This window comes from Helicoverpa zea, chromosome 27 (assembly GCF_022581195.2).
Source record: "Helicoverpa zea isolate HzStark_Cry1AcR chromosome 27, ilHelZeax1.1, whole genome shotgun sequence".
In the NCBI taxonomy this organism is placed as follows: domain Eukaryota; kingdom Metazoa; phylum Arthropoda; class Insecta; order Lepidoptera; family Noctuidae; genus Helicoverpa; species Helicoverpa zea.
In genome coordinates, this window is record NC_061478.1 from 55,117 (window position 1) to 79,259 (window position 24,143).

General features: G+C 43.4%; 1 protein-coding gene across 9 annotated transcripts in view; it reads right to left on the reverse strand.

Annotated features, from left to right (window-relative positions):
* The window catches only part of LOC124643229 (cilia- and flagella-associated protein 410), a 46,837-nt gene that overhangs the window by 11,863 nt on the left and 10,831 nt on the right, over positions 1–24,143 (reverse strand). For all 9 annotated transcript variants that reach the window (XM_047182110.1, XM_047182114.1, XM_047182115.1 and 6 more), the window contains exon 2: positions 4,256–4,321. In XM_047182110.1, the coding sequence (XP_047038066.1) occupies positions 4,256–4,321 (66 nt within the window). The remainder of the gene's footprint in view (positions 1–4,255; positions 4,322–24,143) is intronic.

The window sequence follows — 24,143 nt, forward strand, 5'->3', positions numbered from 1 at the left end:
GATGTCGGATGCTATCAGTATTATCAACAATCTTGCGAAATAACAAGCCCAAAAGGGCAGAAAGTTTTTTAAATATTTAACAATCTCTGCTGCATATTTATTTGAGAAGTATGTACAACCAACAGAACACTGGTATGTAACTCAATCTCTCACAGAAGGCTCATTTCTCTCTGCAAGGCCGGCGAGCCGCAACCCGACACTGCCTTCCTGCGGGATCACAAACCTCAACCCTTCGCTCTAATCAGAAACCAGCCTTAACTACAAACTAATAAAATTGATAATCCGTTGTAATTTAAATGTTGAAAGTGCAACGGCAGTGCGTTCATGATTGGTCAACGCGGCGATGGCGGCGCGTGATTGGGCAACGCTTGTCGCGGCACGCTCTGATTGGCTGCGTCCTTGCCGCGGCCGTGCTGCGGAAGTGTTTACATCGGCGGACAGGCGGACGCTGCTCATTGTGCATTGTTTCACACAATGAGGTGTTAACTGTTGCTTCGCATTTCACTAATCGTCGTGACCGTGAGAAGTGACTACGAGTGCTACTTTTCGTTAATGAACTATTGTTCTTCATGGTGTTTGTGATATGAATTTATTGGCTTGTAAACATCGGTAAAGTATAATGTCCCATACAAATTAGACTTTGCGAGTCTTTCCATCTCTTTCTTTTAATTTCTCCCTTTTTACCATCGAGTAAGATCTTTTCACCAAATCCTTGGTGCTTGGCTATAGCTATGTAATATTAAGGTATGTATGCGTAGTAGATACATTCGCCACGCGTGGTTGCCGCACGCACTGCTGTCTACTGCAGTATCAGTGTCACATCTCTCTGAGAAACTCTCGCATAACATACTTGTGTTGCATGTAGGCACCTACTTACCCTAGTAGGTACTCTACTACAGTTCATGCTAACAATTACTGCTTGAAGAAAACTGGCCAAAGGACCACCCGTAAGTACGCACGCAAGTACATGGCATGCTTGATGAGCAGCTTTAATTTCCGAGCATCGAAAAACTCCTCACGAAACTTGGAGCTCTTCACACAATTGCACTTATTGTTATCGACCGTGTATATGTATGTACGTAGTACTCAGTGATAAAATATGGAAATCAAATAAACGGTAAGTAAAGTAATCCGCAGAAAAAGCCGCTGTACGAAATCCTTTCCATAATGTATGAAAGGATCGCTACTTGGCGTAAACAAAAGCTCGCCATTAGCAATAAAAGTGTCAGCTGAGGGCGGCGCGCTGCCGGCAGTAACGAACAACCAGACAATATCGAAAACGACCAGACGGTCTATACATACATGTGTATGTACCACAGCAGATATCAGACGGGTCACGACCTCTCACAGGTGCAGGGAAAGGGAAACCATTAGCAGCTACACACAAATTAATTAAAATACTGCACCTTCGCCGATAGGTTAATACGAGCGAATAATTTCCGTCTAATGGAACAGAAATTGTTTAGTTCAATGCTCTCTTACATTGCGATACAAATTGTTTCTGGCGGACTGGGAAAAGGACAATATGCTCTTAGTGCTAAACTAAAAAGATGATCAAAGTAGTCTTTGTGAGCTTGAAGTAGTAGCACAAAAGCCTTTACTCGTACTAATCTTGTGAGCCGTTTTTCATTAAGCTGGACATGACAATGCGATTGTAGTGGTATAAGTTATAAAGGCAATTACTGGAGTGCAGACAGTCAGTAATAGGATAGCATCGCAACGTCCGGCAGACGGGTCACGACCCCGGCGGACGGGTCCACTGAGCACGAAGGATACAATATGGACACACAGAAGGACTAATATAACGTGCCTCAAATCATTCCATAAAAGATAATCTATACTAATATTATAAAGCTGAAGAGTTTGTTTGTTTGAACGCGCTAATCTCAGGAACTATTGGTCCGATTTGAAAATTTCTTTCAGTGTTAGATAGCCCATTTATCGATGAAGGCTATAGGCTACTTTTTATCCCGGTACGGGAAGTAGTTCCCACGGGATGCGGGTGAAACCGCTGTTGAATAATAAAGCCCTCTATTCAGCCCACTAATGCTTTCATCATTATCTTTTGCGTGACAGTTCGAAAGTTACCGCTGATCTAACATAATAAGGAGCATACAAAGAGATGCGCGTAGTTTTTACACCCTAATGCATTGTCATCTATTTATTTATGTGGTCCTCTTCTACACAGTAGGCCAGTGTTCAGGGAGCTGGTCTCAATACCCTGTCGCTCATCTATCTATACATCACTTCGTCTTTCTATGTGTTCGTAACCACCAAATTAATGTGAGTCTGATTCTATTTCAGTATATAGTGGTCCTTCTGTAGTCCCTGCAGTATGAGCAGTAGTAAAGTTATTGGATTACCTACAGTTTGCTCAAGAAATTAGTTTACTTAGAGTCATATTGTTGATGGATCTGCGGGCGCATCTGTATATAATAGCTGTATAGTGCACAGGTGCGGGAGAGGATACCGTTCCAACTTTCAGTCTTAAACTACTCTGGTTGTAGCAAAGGGACATTGAAAGAGCTTTTAGTTTGAAACGACGAGCTTTTATTTAACTTGAATCTTTCTGTGACAATATTTTCTATTCCTCGACCTGATTCGTTTACCTTTGAAATATCTTCTGCAATTTGTATGAAAAGTAAGTTTATTATGCCGTGGTATCATAGGAAGACCAAACCTGACTTTTGGAAGCAGCCATGTAAGCTCTTCTAATCAACTAATTAATCGTTCTGTAACGTTTGATGTATTACATTGTCAACCAGTGCGTGCGAATTGACGAGTGTCAGTGTTAGCTCGTAAGCTACGACTGATTGGGCGGCTGACGCTAATCACCGCATTACCCAGCACTTTCCCGCCAAGCTGTCCGCTGTCCAGTCTAGACGAATCAACGTCATCTTCAGTGACTGATTAACGACTGCCGGAGCCTCGATCGTTGCACTCCATTCCGTAGAAGGAATTGTTTGCAACATTATACAACTCCTTTTAAGGCCCAGACAAGTTCTTTTGTTTGGTGAAACAGTTGAATCGATTGAGCCATATGCTATGGTGGTCATCATCTCCCAAGCCTTTCCCAACTCTGTTGGGGTCGGCTTCCAGTCATACGGGCCATATGGTCTAGAAATGGTCTTCGTGACGGTTTCTTTAATTCATAAGAGTACGGGAAGAAGTTGAATGAACAACAGACATGACCAATAGCTCAAACATTAACATGCACAAGTCAAACAGTCTAGCATGGTGCCGTGTCTGCGGGCGCGGCGTGTGGCGAATCAATCACGTTACCGCGATTTGCGTGACCGACACATCACGATGCAAGTCGACGTGAAACCAATGCTTGCACAGGTGATGGTGCTATACTAATGTTTGGACTTTTCACTTTTTTGCACTATTCCTAGCTTTTAATTTGGTGTCAGTTACAATGGGACGATGCTTAACTTTAGGCAGTTCTCCGAAAACAGACGCTGTTCATTATTTGTGATGACTTTGCGTTGTGTTTATTTGCGATTAATGCATCGAAATAGAATGAGGTGCAAAGAACTGGTATATTCAATTTAAAAAAAGAAGTATCAGTATAGTGTAAACCGTTGAATTGCAAAGAGAACATATTTAGCAAACGCGTTTAGTTTATTTACGCAGATTTTCTATTCAAGGTTTCAATTTGAATTCAGTATGGAAAACACTCGTATCGAACATATAAATAGGCCGACCTTGTCGTGGTCATTTATCAAAAGAAAACAATAGAGCTCGTACATAAAGATCAATCAATAAAACTTTACTTACTCCTGAGAATAATAGTTTGTTTGATATTAATGATGCGGCTGAAGGACGACTCTGACGCCGGTAGTACACAATGCCTGAATACTTTAACACGAGGAGGGACAATAATACGATTATTAAAATATGGATTAGTAACAGCACAGTAACAGCAGAGTACCTATTTTTGTACCCGACACAAAATATGTTATAATACCACAAACTGAAGTAAGAGCCAGAGCAAAGGTCATTACAAAGAACGCGGATACCACAAAATCTGTAGTGCAATGAATGGAATTGATGGGATTGCTTTGTTGTGGGATAACCTATGATGAAGCAACAAAGAGTCGAGTTTGCGGTAGTAGAATTGTTCCTTTCTGATTTGTCTGTTACACTGGAAGCAGTCGTTACAATTCCATGTCAGAGGCCGTCATTGGATGACAAACTTTGACACCACGAGTTACAAAGTAAACATTTGTGCGAATAGGAAGTAAGATTATACCTGAGTGCGAGTACTTCAACGTTGGGCATCCTCCGCAGCAGGCTCACGTCTCCCAGCTCTGCACCCCTGCAACAAACACAACACCAGCATCACAAGAAGTCCAGTAACATCTATACGTAACAGTACACATAGTATACAATGAACTCCAAGATCGACAGGTATTAATTTAGTACCTAAGGAATATTTCAATGTTAAATACGCAGGTATGCAAATGATGTTCATTACTTTGATCACCTGTGTGACGGTTTGGTTCCGTTCGGGGCAGTGGAACAGACGACATTGGCAAAAGTCAACACAACTCGTTTCGTAAACAAAGAACATGATCCGTTTGGGCCCGTTTCCCCGCTTCAACAACCTGTTACCGAATTGTTTAATAAATCAAATATTACCACGACTCCATGAGCAAGTTATTCACAAGAAACCTGAAACCATCCTGAGATAGTAATCGGGAAATTGCAGAAGTTTTCAATAACGGTTCAGAGATTCCATAATTCAATAGCAGTAATATCAAAGAACTCATTTGAGATTGTTCGTAACAAATGTTTCAACAATATCGTGTCAAACTAAGAAGCTATGAAAATGCCAACAAAAACAGTAAAATTCCCACACATCGAGCGCGGACCTTCGCGCGCTATGTTAATGACCGCGCGACCGACCCGGGCTCTTCACATAAATCCTACCAGCGCTGAAATAACGAAGGAAATAACTCGCGGGAATTTCATATTTTTGGAGTTTGACCTAATTCTACTCTACTAACAACTACGAAAAACTGCTGAGTTGGCTTTGAAATTTCAGACCTACGACACGAGAGATAAAACTGCTTTTAGCAAAATTAGAAAGAGTTTAACTTATTAACATTGTAGGAAGAAATATAAATGGGTTTGGTATTTACATCGATATATTTACATAATATTTACAAGATAAATTGAGACAATAAAAATATACATTTCCTTCCTACCAAAGAGAAAAAACCGACTGCCGACTGGTTTGACAAGTCTTCATTTTTACGAACGTAGCTGCCAAACCAGCCGGCCAGTACCAATAAGTGGCGAAAGAGGTAGGTCACCACATCACCCCCCCCCAGAGACCTTCAAGGGCGATAATAAGCTGGGAAGTGGACGCGACGTCCTGACCGCGTCGTTCTGATGACGCCATCGTCAGCCGAAGGTAAGCCTCGGTTATCCGCGTCAGGTGAGTAGTGATGAGTGTTATTGTCGAGTGGTGACTGTGGTGAGTTATGTGCGATAGTGTTGTGTGGTGAGTGTGCTGTGGTGTCAGGGTCACGCAGTATGAAGGCCGGCTTGATGCGGTCTATCGATACTGTGACCTGTTTACCGTTCACCAGTAGTTTGAACACCTTGTCACCTCGTTCGAGCACCTTGTGAGGTCCAGAGTATGCCGGTTTCAGACCACCACCAGCAGTGCAGTCCCTAAGGAACACGTGCGTGGCTGTAGCCAGCTCCTTGAAGACAAATGTCTTGAAGCGGCTGTTGTGTCTGACTGCTGGTGCTGGCTGCAAACTCCGGACAATACTCCGAAGCCTAGAAAGGTAATCGGTCATGTCGACCGTTTCCTCGACCCGCGGGTCGAAGAACTCGCCTGGAAGGCGCAGTGGCTGGCCGAACACTAACTCGGCAGCGGAAGCCTGTACGTCTTCCTTGAAGGCACTGCGCACTCCTAACAGCACCAGTGGAAGAGATTCCACCCAACTGCTGCCTGCGTGGCAGGTGATTGCAGCCTTCAGTTGACGGTGGAATCGCTCCACCAGTCCGTTGCAGGCTGGATGGTAGGCAGTGGTCCTACGATGCTGAAAGCCAGCAATGCCGGATAGGCACTTAAAGAGGGCCGATTCGAACTGCCTACCTCTATCGGTAACGATATCCGATGGGCAGCCGAATCGGGCAATCCATCCACCCAGTAAGGCCTTTGCCACGGTTTCTGCAGTGATGTCTGCCAGGGGTATTGCCTCAGGCCATCGCGTAAAGCGATCGACGGCGGTGAGACAATACCGGAAACCTTGACACAGCGGCAAAGGTCCTATGAGGTCAATGTGGATGAAGGCAAATCTCGCCTGGGGCAACTTAAAGGTCTGCAGTGGTGCAGAGACGTGCCGTGTGGTTTTAGAGCGCTGGCAAGCCAGACAACTCTGAGCCCAGTTACGACAGTCCTTCCTAACCCCAGGCCACACATAGCGGGCTGCAATCAGCCTGGCAGACGCCTTAGTACCAGGGTGACTCAAGGAGTGCAGGCTGAGAAAAATTGACCTGCGCAGCTCCTTGGGTACAAAAGGTCTAGGCGTGCCGCTGCTGAGGTCGCAGTACAGCTGCTGTTGTGAACCTGGGACGCTAACCAACTGCAGACGCAGTGAGTTGTCCCCGGCGAGCAGCTGCTGCAGCTCCTGGTCATCTTCTTGTGCTGCAGCGATCCTCTCGACGGGCACAGGTTGAGTAATCTCCTCAACCCGCGAAAGGGTATCCGCCACGACATTATCCTTCCCGGAGATGTGCCTGATGTCAGTAGTGAACTGAGCAATCAGGTCCAGGTGACGGAACTGTCGTGGGGAACAGTTTTCTTTACGAGAGGTGAAGGCGAATGTGAGAGGTTTGTGGTCCGTGTAGATCACGAAGTCACGAGCCTCCAGCATATGCCTGAAGTACTTCACGCTCTCGTAAATAGCGAGCAGTTCACGGTCGTAAGGAGAGTACTTAACCTGCGCGTCGCTCAGCTTCCTGGAAAAGAATGCCAGAGGCTCCCATGCTCCTCCGGTACGCTGCTGTAGAACTGCACCTATAGCCTTGTCAGACGCATCCGTGACCAGCGCCATCTTGGCGGTGCAGTCAGGATGCGCCAACAGTGCTGCTCGACACAGACTGTCCTTGCAGCCCTGGAACGCCTCACGTTGGTCCGCTGTGAAATTGACAGGGTGCGAACCCTTCACGGAGTCGGAGAGCAGGCTGTTGAGAGGTGCTTGACAGGCTGCGGCATTCGGGATGAACCTGCGGTAGAAATTTAGCATCCCGAGGAATCTGCGCAGCTCCCTGACCGTTTTTGGCTCAGGAAAATTCTGGACAGCCTCAACTTTGGCAGGCAACGGTCTCGTCCCTTTGGAAGAGATGTGATACCCTAAAAAATTAACCTCCGACGCACCAAAGACGCACTTAGCACTGTTGATGACCATACCATACTCTCGCAGTCTGGTGAACAGCTGACGCAGGTGCAGCTCGTGCGTCTTTTGGTCTTTCGAGAACACCAAAAAATCGTCAAGATATGCGTATGTAAAGTCCAAACCCCTGAGCATCTCATCCACGAAGCGCTGAAACGTCTGTGCGGCATTTCGAAGCCCGAACGTCATGAACGGAAATTCGAAAAGCCCGAACGGAGTCGTGATCGCAGTCTTCGGGATGTCATCCGGATGCACTGGAATCTGGTTATAAGCCTTAACTAGGTCAATCTGCGAGAAGATGGTACAGCCAGACAAGCTGTGCGCGAAGTCCTGGATGTGCCGGATAGGGTATTGATCCGGGACAGTGCGTGCGTTCAGCATCCTGTAGTCGCCACAAGGGCGCCATCTATTGCCCTTTTTAGGAACGAGGTGAAGAGGCGACGACCACGGTGACTCGGATAAACGGCAGATACCGGACCGCAACATGTCATCAAACTCAGCCTTCGCAATTTTTAATTTGTCCGGTGCTAATCTGCGTGGGGATGAAGATACTGGTGGCCCTGGCGTAGTACGAATGTGGTGTACTGTATTGTGTTTGGATGTGTCGTGTATGCCGCAAGGTCGAGTGATGTCGGGATATTCCCGCAGTATGTGTGTAAACGCGGAATCACCGAGACTCACCCTCACCGAAGACACATCATCAGAGCGGCGGACAGGCGACGCCGGGGTGGAGAGCGTAGTATGGTTGTCGATGAGGCGTTGGTTCCTGCAATCGACAACCAAATTATAATAAGACAAAAAATCCACACCTATTATCGCCCTTGTAACGTCTGCAACAATAAATCGCCAGGCGAAGTCGCGGCGCAACCCTAGGTTTAATGTTAAGCTCACAAAACCGTAAGTGTTTATCACAGTGCCGTTTGCTGCACGCAGTTCATACTCTGTTTTTCCTAATCGTCGCGGAATCGCCGACCGGGGGTATACACTGAGGTCGCTGCCGGTGTCAACCAAAAACTGTATCTTCAACCTTTGGTCGGTGACGAAGAGGCGACCAGCGCTCGGACAATCATCGGCCGCCATCACAGATTGCCCCGCGCATTTCCCGACGTTGTGTAGTCGCACGGTTTAATACACTTCTTAGCGTTATCACCGAACCGCTGGTGGTACCAGCACTGCGATCTTCTGGAGCTGGACCGGTGACGTGAGCGACTACGGGAACGGCTTCTGTTGCGGGATAACCTCTCGAGCTTGAGCGCCATCTTCTGCATCTGCCGGTTTAGCGCGGCGATCTCGGCGTGCAGACCGCTGGTGGACGACGACGGTGCAGTGGCGACGGCAGCTGTTGATGCCACCTGCGCGGGACCGGTGATGACGTGGATACGGTCCGCTAACTCGGCCAGCTCGGCCAAGTCCAGCTTGGATTGCGACGCCACTATGGTCTGCGTACCTGCTGGCAGACGGCTCGTCCACATCGTCCGCAGAAACTCCTCGGGAACACCTGGACCGGCGAGGTTGAGGAGGTGCCGGTAAAACTGCGACGGCTTCCGGTCGCCGAGCTCCTCGTGCATGAGAAGCTGCTTCACCTTCTCCTCGCGTGAAGCTGACTGCCTCTTGATGAGCTCGGCCTTGAGCTTTTCATACTTATCGCTGGCGGGCGGGTTGGCGATTATGTCTTCGACGACGTCGGCGTATTTCGGGTCGAGGTGACCCGTGACGTAGAAGTATTTCGTCTCGTCGGTTTTGATGTTCGCCAGCGCGAATTGCGCGTCCATCTGCGCGAACCAAAGCGCCGGCTTCTCAGGGTAAAACGGTGGAACTCGCACGCCCACGCGGCATGCCTCCGCAGCGTCGATGCCGACTTTGCTAGTCTCAGCACCGTCAACGTCGGCTTTGCTGATCGACATTGTTGTCGTGCTCAGACGGGGTCACCAAATGTAGGAAGAAATATAAATGGGTTTGGTATTTACATCGATATATTTACATAATATTTACAAGATAAATTGAGACAATAAAAATATACATTTCCTTCCTACCAAAGAGAAAAAACCGACTGCCGACTGGTTTGACAAGTCTTCATTTTTACGAACGTAGCTGCCAAACCAGCCGGCCAGTACCAATAAGTGGCGAAAGAGGTAGGTCACCACAACATAATATTTAATTCCATTGTCTATGTAGGCGTCATTTGCACATTGTCTTCAGTTGCAAATCTTTTGTTGGAATAAATAAATACGTTTATTATTACATAACATAACAGCATTTGAATCAATCACAGCTGTATGCAAACACTCGCCATGTATTTGTATCTTAAAGTTGCCTTTCTTTGGACAGTTGTGATTGTTTTAAACCTTTAAAATGCAAACAATCATCAGTTGACGACATCGATCCCTGACGTTTAGAGCGGTACACACTCCTTCTTAGCGATTATCCCGTCTTGTGACGGGGTCCGCTTTCCGAATCTTCTTCTTCCACTTCGCTCTATCCAGGACATCTTGTGGGGTACATACTAATCCCAAGATTAAGACATTCTTTGTAACTGATATCAAGTAATCGTACAGTTGTGTATTGTTTGTGTACTTGTTAATCCTTGTTATGTGCGTTACGTAGTGTTACCCAGTATTACGGAAGCGCGACAACAAAGCAAGGTCGCGTGCTATCGCCTGCACTCGTATGTGTGGTACAGCACCTACTGTATCAATACATTGACATTCAGCGCGCGTGCTGCGGCGAGCGTAATCGGCAGTACATGTGTCTCACGCGCATTGATTTGTGTCTGATCCGACTGCTAACCATTGTTCTTATCTACTACATAATATTTAGCTTATGTCTATGAACACAGCTAGACTCTTGACACGATCTTTTATTTTGGAGATGGGAAATCATCGAATGACTCCGCCAGCACTGGGTGACACGGACGGAAATATAGCGACTGTTGTTAACGAAAATACAATTATTATGTTCCTTTGAGACCCCTTGGTGTTCTAAAGAACTTTTCCGATCCTTATCCTCCACCTCAAAAATATCGTTTCACCGAACTACATTGCCCCCTACACTTCGCCAGTGAGATTTTTTATGTAAATCAAATGGAATACAGACAATTGTCCCAAATCCTTATTTCTATTTATAACTGCCACATAGACCCGCAATAGTTATATTGTGCCTTTACGAGTGTGAAAAGTTTTATTACTTTGATATGATTCACCAACAATTGTTAACATACAAACCAACTTATAAAATGTAGTTAGAATTCAATACTGTCCAAATGAAATCGGAGAAGATAGCACGCCGTAACTGTAACATCTTTTATTAGTAACTAGACATTGTTTACACACAATATGTAATGTATCCGAGTAACATTTAGCTGTTGATTGATGTGCGCGTATTACCGTGTTCGCTGGACGCTGTAATGACTGACATTACACAAGTATCGACATGATACACGTGTGTTCTGCGACGCTGCCTCTTGTTCGCGAATACATTGACGACAGTGAAAGTGATCGCTTCCTGTGCTTGTCATAAATTATTATATTTCACACTTTTATGAGTCTAATGACTTTGAGAGAGATTGCTGCGGATGTCGCGTTCTATTATTAATTGAAAGAAAAGATGTAATACTTCCTCGTGTAAATAGTTCCTGAGTAGCTATAGGTATTACCCATAGGGTATCGGGTTGCCATATTGCATTGAGAGGCTCATAGGAAGTTCCTCTATACTAAACAATGGTGATAATAAAGTTGTGAGTAGTAGTGCAAACCCTAATCTGGGGTAATACACTAACTTAACTAAACTTCTACTTGTGGGTGTCGATACCTTATTGGAAACTACAGAATTCTTAATTACAAAAAACGTTCCAAAAAAGTCTGCTCAATTATAAGAGAAGACCGCACTATTTTTAAGAGTGTCAGGCACACTGAACTAGACTACCCTTCAAATGAAACGCCGCCACCACACAGCGCAATCCAGCAGTAGGACGTGTCCGAAGATAGCGGTTCCCTCACACACACAAACACACATAATGTGTCATTACATTACAGCTAATTGTTAACCGTAACGTTGCCGAGGAGTTTACGGTCAATTGCCGGCAATCGCTACTCTATGGCGCACGTAATACGGTGCTGCGGCTTCTGTAGTGTGTCATTAATGACGATATAGTGGAATAGATGCAGAAGGCGTAGTCGTCACCAGCTCTATGCTCTTGCTGCTCTTCATCATAGGTTGAAGATGTATCTTCCCAAAGTATTCAAAGGACGTTCACGATGACCGTACATCACTTGAACGTGGCGAATCTTCAAAAGTCAACATTTAGAGAAACCCCCGAAATAACAGAGGAATTTGGATGATATCATCAGATTAGACGCGATTAGGAAAGAAACTTCTTCTTTGGTGCATTTGGGTCGGATAAGTGCGCGAGTACTCGCTTGAATTCGTTCAGACTGATCCTTCTGTATCATCACCCTACGGTGCCACAGTGCGGGTGAGTGCACTGTCTTGACATTACTGCTACTTATAGCGGCGGCGAGCGATAACAAGCGCATCGCGACACACATCCCCGGCGATTATCAACAGCTGCACCGCGAGTTATTACTTAACCACTATATTAAGAACAATATGCTGTACGTTATTTATGCTAGATTCGAGGGTTTATTAGCTAATCTAGCTTATTTATCCGCATTAGGCCGGTTTTCACACGAAGCTTCATCAGTCAGTCCATCTTATGGAAGTCCTCCGGACGTTGCGATTCACCACATTAATAAACTTCTAGATACTAACGTGAAGTTCTTCTCGTGACCGTTAAACACCTACATACATCTACCAATACAATTGGCCCAGTAATTAAGCAAATCAACAAAAAGCGTTCGCATCATCGCGTGCGCGTCACACTCGCGGCGCCATAGATCACCGGCAGCCATTCTCGGAGCACTTTCGCTTGCTCCGACCCCGCGCATCTAACGCTGTACGTTGAACCCGGGTACATATTACCACAAACATAGAAGTCAACTATTAGGTATGTACTCTGTTCGGTAGTAGGTACAGTATCTACTCCCGCTAACATCGCCTATTGGCTAAGCTATTTATTACAATGTTATGAAATACTTTAATTTTATACCAGTATTTGCATAACGCTTTTGTGCCTTCAACAGTAGAAAAAAATCATTACACAAATATACAAAGGTCAGATAGTATTCGAACCGTGTAAATGATTTGAACGCATTTCATTGGTTCACGACTGTAGAAAGAAATCTTGCAAGCTTTCACGTACTTTAGGAAATTTCAAAAGGCATACATTGTAGGTATAATACCATACATTTCATTAAAGAACCCACGAATGCGTGTGCAAGGAGTCACGATCACATAAACTATTCGACAGTTCAACTTTAACATTTGAATTTAGAATGACGATTGAATGAGTGAAGGCCGCTGCTGAATGAATGAGTCAGGCGTTCGCGACAATTGCCGATGTATCGGTGATGACCGCGACATACATCGTTTGATTTGGACAACGTTTACGCAATGCGGTCAATTGACGATTTAGTGATACGGAAGAGGCTTCTATTGGAAATCTTATGTTTTCTTTACTCATATGGCCACCAAACCTGTACAGCGTACTCAGGATTTGTGCCATATCTTTTTCCGTTTCAAACAGACCTCTCTACACTCAACTAGGGCTGTCACAACATCAACCTTGTCACGGTTTGTAGAATACTCGTGTGATGTCCCAAGTCAACAGCCCCACTTATTACGGTAGTACTGCAGTGCGTAGGTACTCAGATGTACCACAAAATAGTACTATTATACTGTATTGGCCGAATTACAAGCCGCGGTCGTTCGCCTCGCGTCGCGTAACATCGCGACAGCCCTACTTCACGATGCTGACGAAGCCAAATTACGCACAACCACTCATTGGATTTCGATCTTTATTTTATATCGAATAAGGTGTAAAACTGAATGTTATGTGTAGCAAGAGCTTTTGAAAGCGCGATAGCAAGTCAGGGTTCCGTGAGGTCGAACTATAAACGTAGAACATCTTATAATGGAGTTGGAATCAGTCCAACATGTTCAAGTTATACTTGTAACATAGATATTATGAAGAATCAAGTTTAAATAAGTTAGACATTCTTTGGGCAGCAACTACACTGCGTCAGAAAGTGATTGATCGACTGAAAATGCGAATATGATAATGTTTTTACAGCAGGATCAATGACCTTGCAAGAAACTAGGTAACTGAAGTAGGCAGACACAAAAATAGGAATATTGGACATTTTCCAATTTGCCAGCAGAATCCTTATTGATTTTTTCATCGGATTTGTGCATCGGAGAGCACGTAAATGTCGGTCCTGCGCCTGATCTCTTTCCGGTCGTGTCGGATTGCCGTCCCATCGGGTTATGAGAGTGAAGGAATAGGGAGTGCACCTGTGTCTGCACAAATGCTCGTGCACTATAATATGTCCTGCGCAGCTGGCTGATCTCCTCAAATGAGAACAGCCGCCGTGGCCGAAATCGGCCGTGGACGCCATTATTGATTTTTTTTGGAGCTAGCTAGAGACACTCTTTTAGTCACCAACATTGGACTTAACCGTATTTCTGGAATACTATACTTCTTGCTGCAGTTATTGAGTGATTTCAAATTCCCTTAGCCAGAACCCGTACGCCACGACCCAAGTCAATCACTTCCATACTCATGGCAAACTAGAATCAACTTTACAACACAAGAAATAAGTCACATATTACTGTAACAGCGCTACATATCGTGACAACTTGACGGGAGCTTCGTGAATGAACTCCTGTTGAAGTAACAGTACTCCAACTAGTCAACTACTGATGGCGTTTGATTGATGAGCTGCGTGATATATGGAGAAGCTTCAAGCTTGTATGGTATTACATCAGTATAGCCTAAATGGTGTAGTGATTAACGCTCTATCTTTCTCTGTGTGAGAAGCGGCCTGTGCCCAAAAGTTGGACGATAAAAAGGCTGATGATGATGAGCCTAAACGGGCAGAGATGTGGTATGCCTGCAATACATACAATGCAACGTTCTCTTACAAATCTAGACTTGTAACAATCTACAGGATAAACAAGAAAACCCTTTTTTCTCTAGAGAAACGAAACCAGGCTTCCAGGAAACGGTCAATATCCCATTCGGCACCCTCGTAAATATCAATTATGTGAGAAGCAACCGCATTAGGTACTACAGCTAATACAATAATTGTGTAAGCTCTTGGATTATCTACGCATGTGTATATATTCGCGTGTTGTGCATATCTCGTGTTGCCGGCACTACCGACAGCAGCGCAGTCGGAAGGCGTCGTTGCTGACGTTGTGCAACCGTTGCAGCAATCGCTTGTATAACCCGATGGCTACTCAATGAGTTGTAATCACTAACAATGGTGGTCAACAAGTCAATGGCGAATTGGGTTATGGGCACAGTGGACTTAATAGAATTTGAATCAATGTAAGCTGACTGACACTGACAATTTCTCTTATTTGTTGGTGTATTCAGTAGAAACTGAGCTTGGATGTACCATCAACTAGCAGTCATACAAACTATTTTTAATCAATGCCTGGATTTTAAGCAGAACTAACAGAATTGAATTCTGTTAATTCTGCGTCAGATCCTGAGGACCACTGCTAATTGTTATATGGAATTCTATTCCTATCCAACCATATCCTGTTAGCTCAGATTGCCAGACAAACAATTTGTTGGAAAAACATTTTCAAACACACGTAAAGAAGTTCCCACGGTCAGTGAATGCCCGTGATTGAATTAGGGGGAGTGTGGCAGTAAGTTTGACCATTACCTATTGGTAAGTAGGTCGGACGAACACCTCGGGTGTGATCGCGCCCCACGTGCTATTGATCCGGATTACCTTCACCAGTGGGTCGCGTCCCTATTGTTACTACCGGGATCATCGATTACTACATTTTGATGGACACTGGTGATATTTAAGTTTTTTTGTGTTGGAAATAGGACTCCAATAAAAAAGAAGGCAAGAAGACGATTTCCAGGTGAGACTTTTGTTAAAAAAAGCTATCGAGAGATGACACTGAAATACTAGATATTCTCCAAAATATACTCAAACTGAAGCTGCATATAACTGAAGTCTTGAGATAATAGTTAAGTGCAGAGTAGCAGTTAGCTGTATCTACCTGCTGTCTAAGCTGTGTATTGCTCTGGATAAGCTCAAACATATGACTTCAGCTGAACTTATTTATCTTGTCATCGTGTCTTGAATAACACATGGAAAAGTAAGTCTTGATAAATAATGTTTACCTAACGTTCCTAGATAATCCAGTGACGAAGAATCCCTGTTTATATTGTTTAATCTGCGAACTTTAAAATTAAGGCCAACTTTGCCAGCAGTCTCAGAAATAACAAATAACTTCGTTGAATGGAATATCGGACTCCAAAAAAAACAACAATAATTAACGACATAGATTATGGACTACATAATGATACGCTCCGTTACGGCTGATAGACAATGGGCGTGTATCGGTATCAGTAGCTGATAGCTGATGGCACATTATCAGCCCGCTAGGTGACCGGCCGCAGTGTCCTCACCACGTGACACTGAGTACACAACGAATGGAATACCACTGCATTACTAGGGATACATATAACAACAGTTCGTCCTTATCTACCTCATGAACTTTGGCCATAGATTCTATTGATTACATAAACCATTACATTCTAGTTGACACCGGAGAGAGATCAGGCGCAGGACCGATATGAATGTGCTCTCCGATGCACGGGTGTAACAATCACCAACAGGCATCAAGCTCCGGGCTGCTTAATAAGAAAGCTATGGAGCTACCGTGGTACCTCTCTCGCAGCTTTGAGAAGTATGGGGGCCATCGAGACCTACCTACTTCACATATTTAGGAGCCTTTTCTTAATTATGTTGGGGTCAGCTTTCAGTCTCACCCGATGCAGTTAAGTACCACTGTTTTATCTTTAATTATTATAAAGTCGATATGCTGGTCATCTAGTGTTCACAACCCTCCATGCCCTCATTCCTCTATGTCACCGCGACTCATTAGGCGCTGGTCGCGTGCGACACGCACTATATTATGTGATATTATTTACCCGCTAATTGTCCGACAGACATCGCATGCCCTGTCTAATACAGACAATAACTTGACACTTACATTAATACATTAACATGCAGTAATGCTCCAATAGTTATTAAGTTATAATTGAAGAAATAAATCATTTTAACGGTATTGTCTTTGAAAATGATGTAGTAACCCATTAACTAGCTCCTCCACTCCTGCCCTTATTTCAATTTTATTTGTGGTCGGCTCAGCACGTTTTCTTCTTCCATACGGTTCTATCTGCCGTCATCTCACAAGTAACATTCTTTCTTACCCATTAACTAGACTTGTAAGATTCAAATAGGATAATAGACTCATCATAAAATTATCTTCAAAACAAATAATACACCCTTTAGTTGTGCACGCAAACTGAAGATAACACCCACACAGACACACGAGGCACTGTACAAATAGCGTGCAGCACGCACACAGAGACATCGGCACGCACACCACTGTAGCGAATGCACATGCAAGCAGGAGCTACATAGCTGATTGGCACGAATTACACAGTTTTGTTAATAAAATGTTAAATCCGCTTAAATGTTAAATAATAGAATATCATTTTATGGAGGAAGCAGGACTTTGTGAGCATTGCCCAACTATCGATGATTTTCAGGATCTGTTTCTGGCTTTTTGACTAATGGTAACAAATGTGTGCATTGCTATTAGAAGAAGAACGGGCCTAAAGTTTGATTTATGTCTTTACGAAGAAAAAGAAGTTGTAAGTCGGTTTCCAATTTTCAAGAAACCGATATTGTGTGTGCTAAACTAGAACTCCGCCCGTCTCTTCGGACAAAAACGTTGTTGTTCTTCAGAACCTACATTTTTAATACCATGTTAATAGATACTGAGTTATTCCAGTAAGTAAACTAATAAGACGTTTACCTACATTAATACCCATCAACCTCCTCCACGCCTACGCGATGTTAAAGAAAGCTCTATCTTGTCTCGCCCACAGTACAGGGAGACTTCAGTATTACAACTTAGTCACGCCCATAAAAACGTATAACAATTTTGAACTATTCACGTTATTTGTCACAGCGTCGCAACATCTGCAGTAACGTAAGTTACGGACCAAAAATCGCTCAGTCAGTCGCATTAGAAATATCCCGCATTTACACGTCTCTTTTAACGTTTCAGTGTTCATCGACAAAAGTAGATCTTGTATGGAAGCATACATAACAAAATTAAATCCTTTGCCGAACTTCAAACTACGCTCAAATACAGCTTTATTGCGCTGTTTACTCTAAAAGCATGATAGTTCAACAAAACATCAACTGTCACCAGAATGCAAATTGTCACAGAAGTTTAACAAGCTCTATTTCCTAAGCCGAATATTAAGTGTTGACAGGTGACGAATCCGTCAGAGCAGAGGGGCAGCGGCGCTGACCCGGCACCGACCCGCGGCTGCACTTGGCACGCCGCCCGACCCACTTCTCACACAACGCGTTACCCAAGCCTTCTTACCTAATTCATACCAATATGTATCTCACCAGCTCACACTATGAGTTCACTCACTTTGTATAAATACATCTTGTGACTAATATAATTAATGAATGTTTACGTGGGTGCAGCTAAATGTAACATTTCATTTTATTTTGAGAAAGTCGACTATCTAGCTGCTTGACAAGATGTGAGAGTGTGCAACATTGACAAGGCTATGAATAATGAACTTAAAGAAATGGATAAGAAAGTAATGATGAATAGTGTTATCTAGGTGTGCGGTAACAGAATGATCTCGCCGCAAATAAGTATCGATCGGAATGGTGGATCGATAAGCATTTGGACGATTATGGCATCGAGATAATAGTCGGTAAGATCTCTCGCACGAGCGAGCACTAATCTGCCAACACTGGCCGTTAAGCATAGCTTTTCGAATAAGCGCGGGGAATCGATTTCTAAAGACAAGCGAATATCCACGGCTTACAAAGTGCTCTCGATAATATAGATTTTATCCACAAGTTATGGAACACTAGTCAACCATTAAGGAATGAATGCAAAGTCAAATCATTTATTCCTATTAGATCATTTACTTCGAATCATCAGGGGAGCGGCGGTAATGACCCAAGAGGCAATGCTATTTGTTCTAATCGTCGAAGTAACTTTATACAGGGCTCATAATTGGAATAGTGGAAATGCAAACTAAAGAATACTAAAATGTTGTATAGAAACAGTATAGTTTTGGCCACAGAATGCTTGGCGCCAGTCCGGCTGCAGTCGCTAAGCTCATCAATGCATTACAATTACAACAATATGTTGCGGCGTGGAAACTGCTCGCTTGAGCAGTATTCAATGAGCTGACGTCAGCGCCACAAGAATGTAGCGTGTCTGTGTGTGTACAGCTGATTTTCATTAACGACGAGGAATTCAACATTAAGATGCTTCGAATAAGGCAACAAGCAGGGCGCAACGTCCTTGCTGTTTCATTTGATGAATACATGCAACTTACAAAGGCCAGACAAGACGCTGCCACTACCTAGCTTTGTTTCTTCTCAAGATGCAAAAAATCGTGAATTGACGAGTTGACGAGAATCTGCGTATGGACAGTAAGCCAAATCATCCGTTTGGGAGCTACGATGCCACATACACACACACACACACACACACACACACACACACACACACAGACACGTCAAACTTATAACACCCCGTCGTTTTTGGGTTGGGGGTTAAAAATAGTATCAAGAAACCTCAGTATACAAAAAAATACTCTAATATACTTTGACAAATAAGCAATCGGCATCGATGCATATCTAAATAAGTACTGCCAACCGAAGCTCCCCCGCAGCGTGCTCCGAACTAATTGTAACTGCGGCTACAGTTCACTAACCAATCAGGAATCTATGCGGTATTGCCATTTAATATTACTTACCTATCACACTGCTTCAGCATTGGAGTTGTTATTAAAGTTATTTGCAAAAAAAAATCCAAGTGGCCCGGGTCAAGGCTCGACACTGACCGTGTTTAGGGATGGGTCGGAGGTCCGCTCAAACAGCAATGCGACATATACTAGCGGTATTATACAATCAATATGAACACATAGGTCAAGATTACTTTAAAACCTTCACGTACAGCTAAATTAGCGAGGGCCGAAATAACTGAGCTACAATATGTAGGTATATCAACAGCAATGTTACACAAGTTAGAAGATATCTGGGCCACTAAGAGCATTCTGAATCAACCTAGTAAAGAAATATTCGCATACACTATTTACTATGATCTTATTGATAATGTGATTGCAAAATAAACGAATATCGGTCTCCGCTAGTAGGCCAATATTGAGTAGATTTTTTTACCGTTTTGTTTACTGAATGATTGATGGTGAAAAAACTAGGTTTGAGTTTTACACCACTATTTGTTTGTTCCACGAATACATGCGTGTTAATAATGTTTTTGAATGTACTGCCAAAATTTCATTATATCGATTGACCTACTGTAGCTAATACGCTGTGTCAGCAAGTTTTAAGGGTTTTCACAGTCCTTATGCTTTGTATGGAGTGAGTTGTTTACGAGCACCTCCGCCTGGTGGTACGAGGTGTTGCTGCAGAACTGCTGAGTCATGCTCACGTCGTACTGCAGGCTGGTGACGTCACTGCACTTGTAGGTAAGGAGAGAATATTGGGCAGTGTGAGAGCTTATTGCCGCAGATTGGTCCATTGTTGGCGCAGTATGTCAGAGCCAACTTGTGTTGTTTTTATAGACAGTTACTCGAGATACTAGAGACTGGAACTCAATATCCTTAAAGTTACCATGGTCAACCCAGGGACAACCAAACGTCAAGGCCCCAGTACACGTTGGCCCAAGTGCGGCCAATACACGCCATCACCAATGTGTACACGGGGTATTGGTGCAGGTTGGCGGACATTTGTCAAGGTTGGCGCGCATTCGGCGAGTTGTCGGTTTTTTGGGCACACATCAAAGGAATCGTGGCCCAGCTTGGCGAGTGGTGTTTACACATTCGGCCAATGTTTAGTTCGTCACCGACCGCTGAGGATAAAGTACACTTTTGTGTTGCGTGTAAAAATAAATATAGTAGTGTAGTATAATATAAATATATGTATATAGTAGTGTAGTATAATATAAATATATATAGTAGTGTACAAATAAATAGCCGAAGCCTTTATTACTTCGACGTCCATCGCAAGTGGTTTGCCAGGCAGGAATGAGCCATGCGCCAATGTGTAAACACCATTTGTTCGTGGCTTACATTTGTGCATCGCAAAGCTTGGCCCAACACAGGCCAACGTGTACTGGGGGCTTCACAACAGGAAATAAATCAAATGGCTCTACGTTGAAAAGTAAAGCTTTCGATAAAATATACGATAAAAAAACCTATCAATGAAACGACATTTGAGCTACGAACAACAACAAAAATAAATGATCGTAAAACAAAAAAAAATATACACAAAAACCAGATTGAATGCTAATAATGTAGTAGAGAGATCGATAGCGGGGGTGTGTTCAGGGCTGTCACCCACGCGAGCGTCGTCATGCGGAGCGATACTGGGAATGCTAACCGATCGCGATGCAATTGTTTCAATATTTGTTTGATTAGTACGAGCACGAACGGTCAAGGCTGCCCATGCGGCTTATCTATATTCAAATAAGCGGTATACTTTGTATTCTTGTTTCTATGAACACGATTCTGAAAAATTGTTTCTCTGGAAATTGCTGTCCCCGAACTGACCATGACATTGGCTATATCCAATGCAGGTATTACGTCTTAGCTTACCAGGGGATACGTAACATGACGCAAGTCAAATTATAATAAAAATACATATGTGTGGTGTACACCTTGAAAATACTCCGTGAACTTATGTGGAGTATGAAGGATGTGCCATACAAATAGCAACTGTATTGTATTCCAAATCAAATGATATTAAATTTTCAAGAAATTATGCAGTAGGCATGCACCCCTTGCAAACGGTACTAAAATTAGACAGTTCAATAAATATTTACATTATTTCAGGAAATGGGGTTTACCTTTAGTACAAACAGCAGCTGAGCACGACATCGCCCCTGCTACCAGGAGTGCATACATCGAAGGAACATTACATTGTACGTACTAAGGAAGAAACCAACTTTCACGTACAAATATTGTACGTCACCGCTCTCGCGTTATGTTTGCCTAGTACTTCTTCTTAAGTTAGTATCGATTCGGCCAGACCTTGCAAGATGTGTTTTCTGAATTATGATGATGTCTATGTTTCCTCGTCTCTGTCGCTTCTTTGCGATCTAGGCGCGTGTGACTGAGGCAGCATTGTGCAGCGAAGATGTTTGCAAGATGCCCAATATAAGGCTTTTTAATTGATAAACCAACTATTGTGGAGCACACCCAAACACTCAGTCATACCTAAAATGAGACTTAACTATGTTTTTCAATCTGTGAGACTATGAGTAACACGCCATACATTTGACATTGACATAGAAGGGCGGCTATAAGGTGTAGCACACGAGACAATCAGACGGGGCATCGAGCGGAACCGCCTGACCTTTACTTATGGAGTCGCCATGGTGAACCACGTCACGGACCAAAGCCTTCTGAATAATTTAGTTTCAATTCAGATTTAGTAAAAGAGACCTTGCTATTATTAGATCGTCTACATATGTTCTTTCATACGAGGCGGTACCATCGATAGCCAGGCCGAAGTGTTACAGTTTAACTCTTTCAATGTGATTTCATTCTAATACATAGTGTCATATCCTCACATTCCTCACACGCGTGACAACGCTCCACATTCTGCCAGATTACTTTGTTTTTACAAACTGGTTTGGTGGCTTGGGACATTATGATTCTAAGTCTTCTGACAAGGGCAGGACCCCGCCAGCAGGATATTCAACATAAACATATTATCGTAAACAAACAAAGGTGTAAGAAATCGCCTAAAATGGTAGCGCACCGAGGCATGGCGTTACTCAGCGCTGTGGGCTCGCCTCATCAATACAATGACTCAATACTGGTACAAAAACTATATAATTTATAACTACAGCCCTTCATCATAAGGCACAATATCATTTGTTGTATAAAAACGTTTTAGTGCGCAAAACGAGGCGATTGCTAGAAGGCGTACATAATAATAACATGTTTGTGCAATACATGAGAAGGCCACACGATGAGAAGGGTGCATATTTACGCATCAGTCATTCCGACAGAAAATGGACAATCTGCAGAACAACCGATAACATGGAAAGTAAAAAAATTCAATAGCCTTGGTTGTCTTTTCGACAGTAATTAGAAGGAAGTGGCAAACATTGCAAGTACTCCGTGGGCGGCGCTTGTGGTGACTTCACTACAATTAATGGCTCAAACAAAGAGTTGCTACAGCTGAGTATACTTGTACTGAGGCATATAAGTTTAAACGACCAGTCGTCAGGCCCTCAGTCTACAGCAGCTCCGGGTACTCAGAAACTACTATTAGGTTTTAACTTGAACCTAGATGAAGATACTGCACCATAAGCATATGAGTTGAAAACTTTATTAACTCATGTGCCATTAACTTAAACTTTCAAACAGAACAGCATTAGGTAATAACAAAACTACAATAGCGAAGTGCTCATTTAGTGATGGAGTGCCTGTGGCTGCGGCTGTTAAACTCACTAACGTAATGAAGTACAGACATAAACGTCCGACGTGAAATGTTAGCGTCGCGTGCCGTCGAACATTAGCTCCCTGGGAATTACTGGACTCACATATTTCTAGATAAACTATGATATAGGAGACCAATCAATGGTGACAAAGCAATACATCAAAGTCAGTGATTGTGTGTCTAGCTAGACCATCGGTCAGCAACGTGCGGCCTGCGGATGTCTTACTTGCAGCCCGTAAACGTTTTGTAACTAGAGAATTTTAACTTAAAGGTTTGCTTACACGGGTACCTATCAGGTTAAATCATCATCATCATTGCAGTGGAAAGACGTCCACTTCTAGAAATAGGCCTCCCCCAAAATACTGCCTGACAAAAGGTTGCCGACCGTTCGTCTAGACTTTAGGCGATTTCTGTAAGATCCAGGCTGAGGGAATGAGCTAATCATACCTAACTGCTGACAAATGAAGTGGAGTCACCTGCAAGTGGGTCGTACGGGACAACGCGCTATTTTCGCGCGAACCGGGTCAAACAATCAACCAAATTAAAATAGTGAAAAATTACTTGGAAACGGCTTTGTTCATTATGTCGCTGCCAAAGACATCCTCGTTACTTTGTAGGAAATCAGGTCACCTTAGCAATGAGGATTCAACCAATATTTATTAGCTTATATTTGCCTAATTTCTATAGACAAGAAACGAGTGGTTTTTCTTACTATTATAACAGATTTTTCATTCAATGTTGAAAAACTATCATCCATGTGCAAAATCGAAAGGTTTCTTGTTTATTTAGAAATCGAGTATACATAATAATCTATGCAATCATAATTTACAGGTCCACTTTCGGCAGCTAAGGTTATCGTCTTCCAAACTGTTGTTGACACAAACGCGACCATTGTTTTGTAAATGTTATCCTTACAGACAATACGCAATGATACCTGAGGCAGTAACAACAAGCTTGCATATGTAACACAACACCTACACGACATACATACATTTGAGTATGAAGACTTTAGAATGCACTAAACTGTGGTAGACTCTGAAAGGCATTCTCA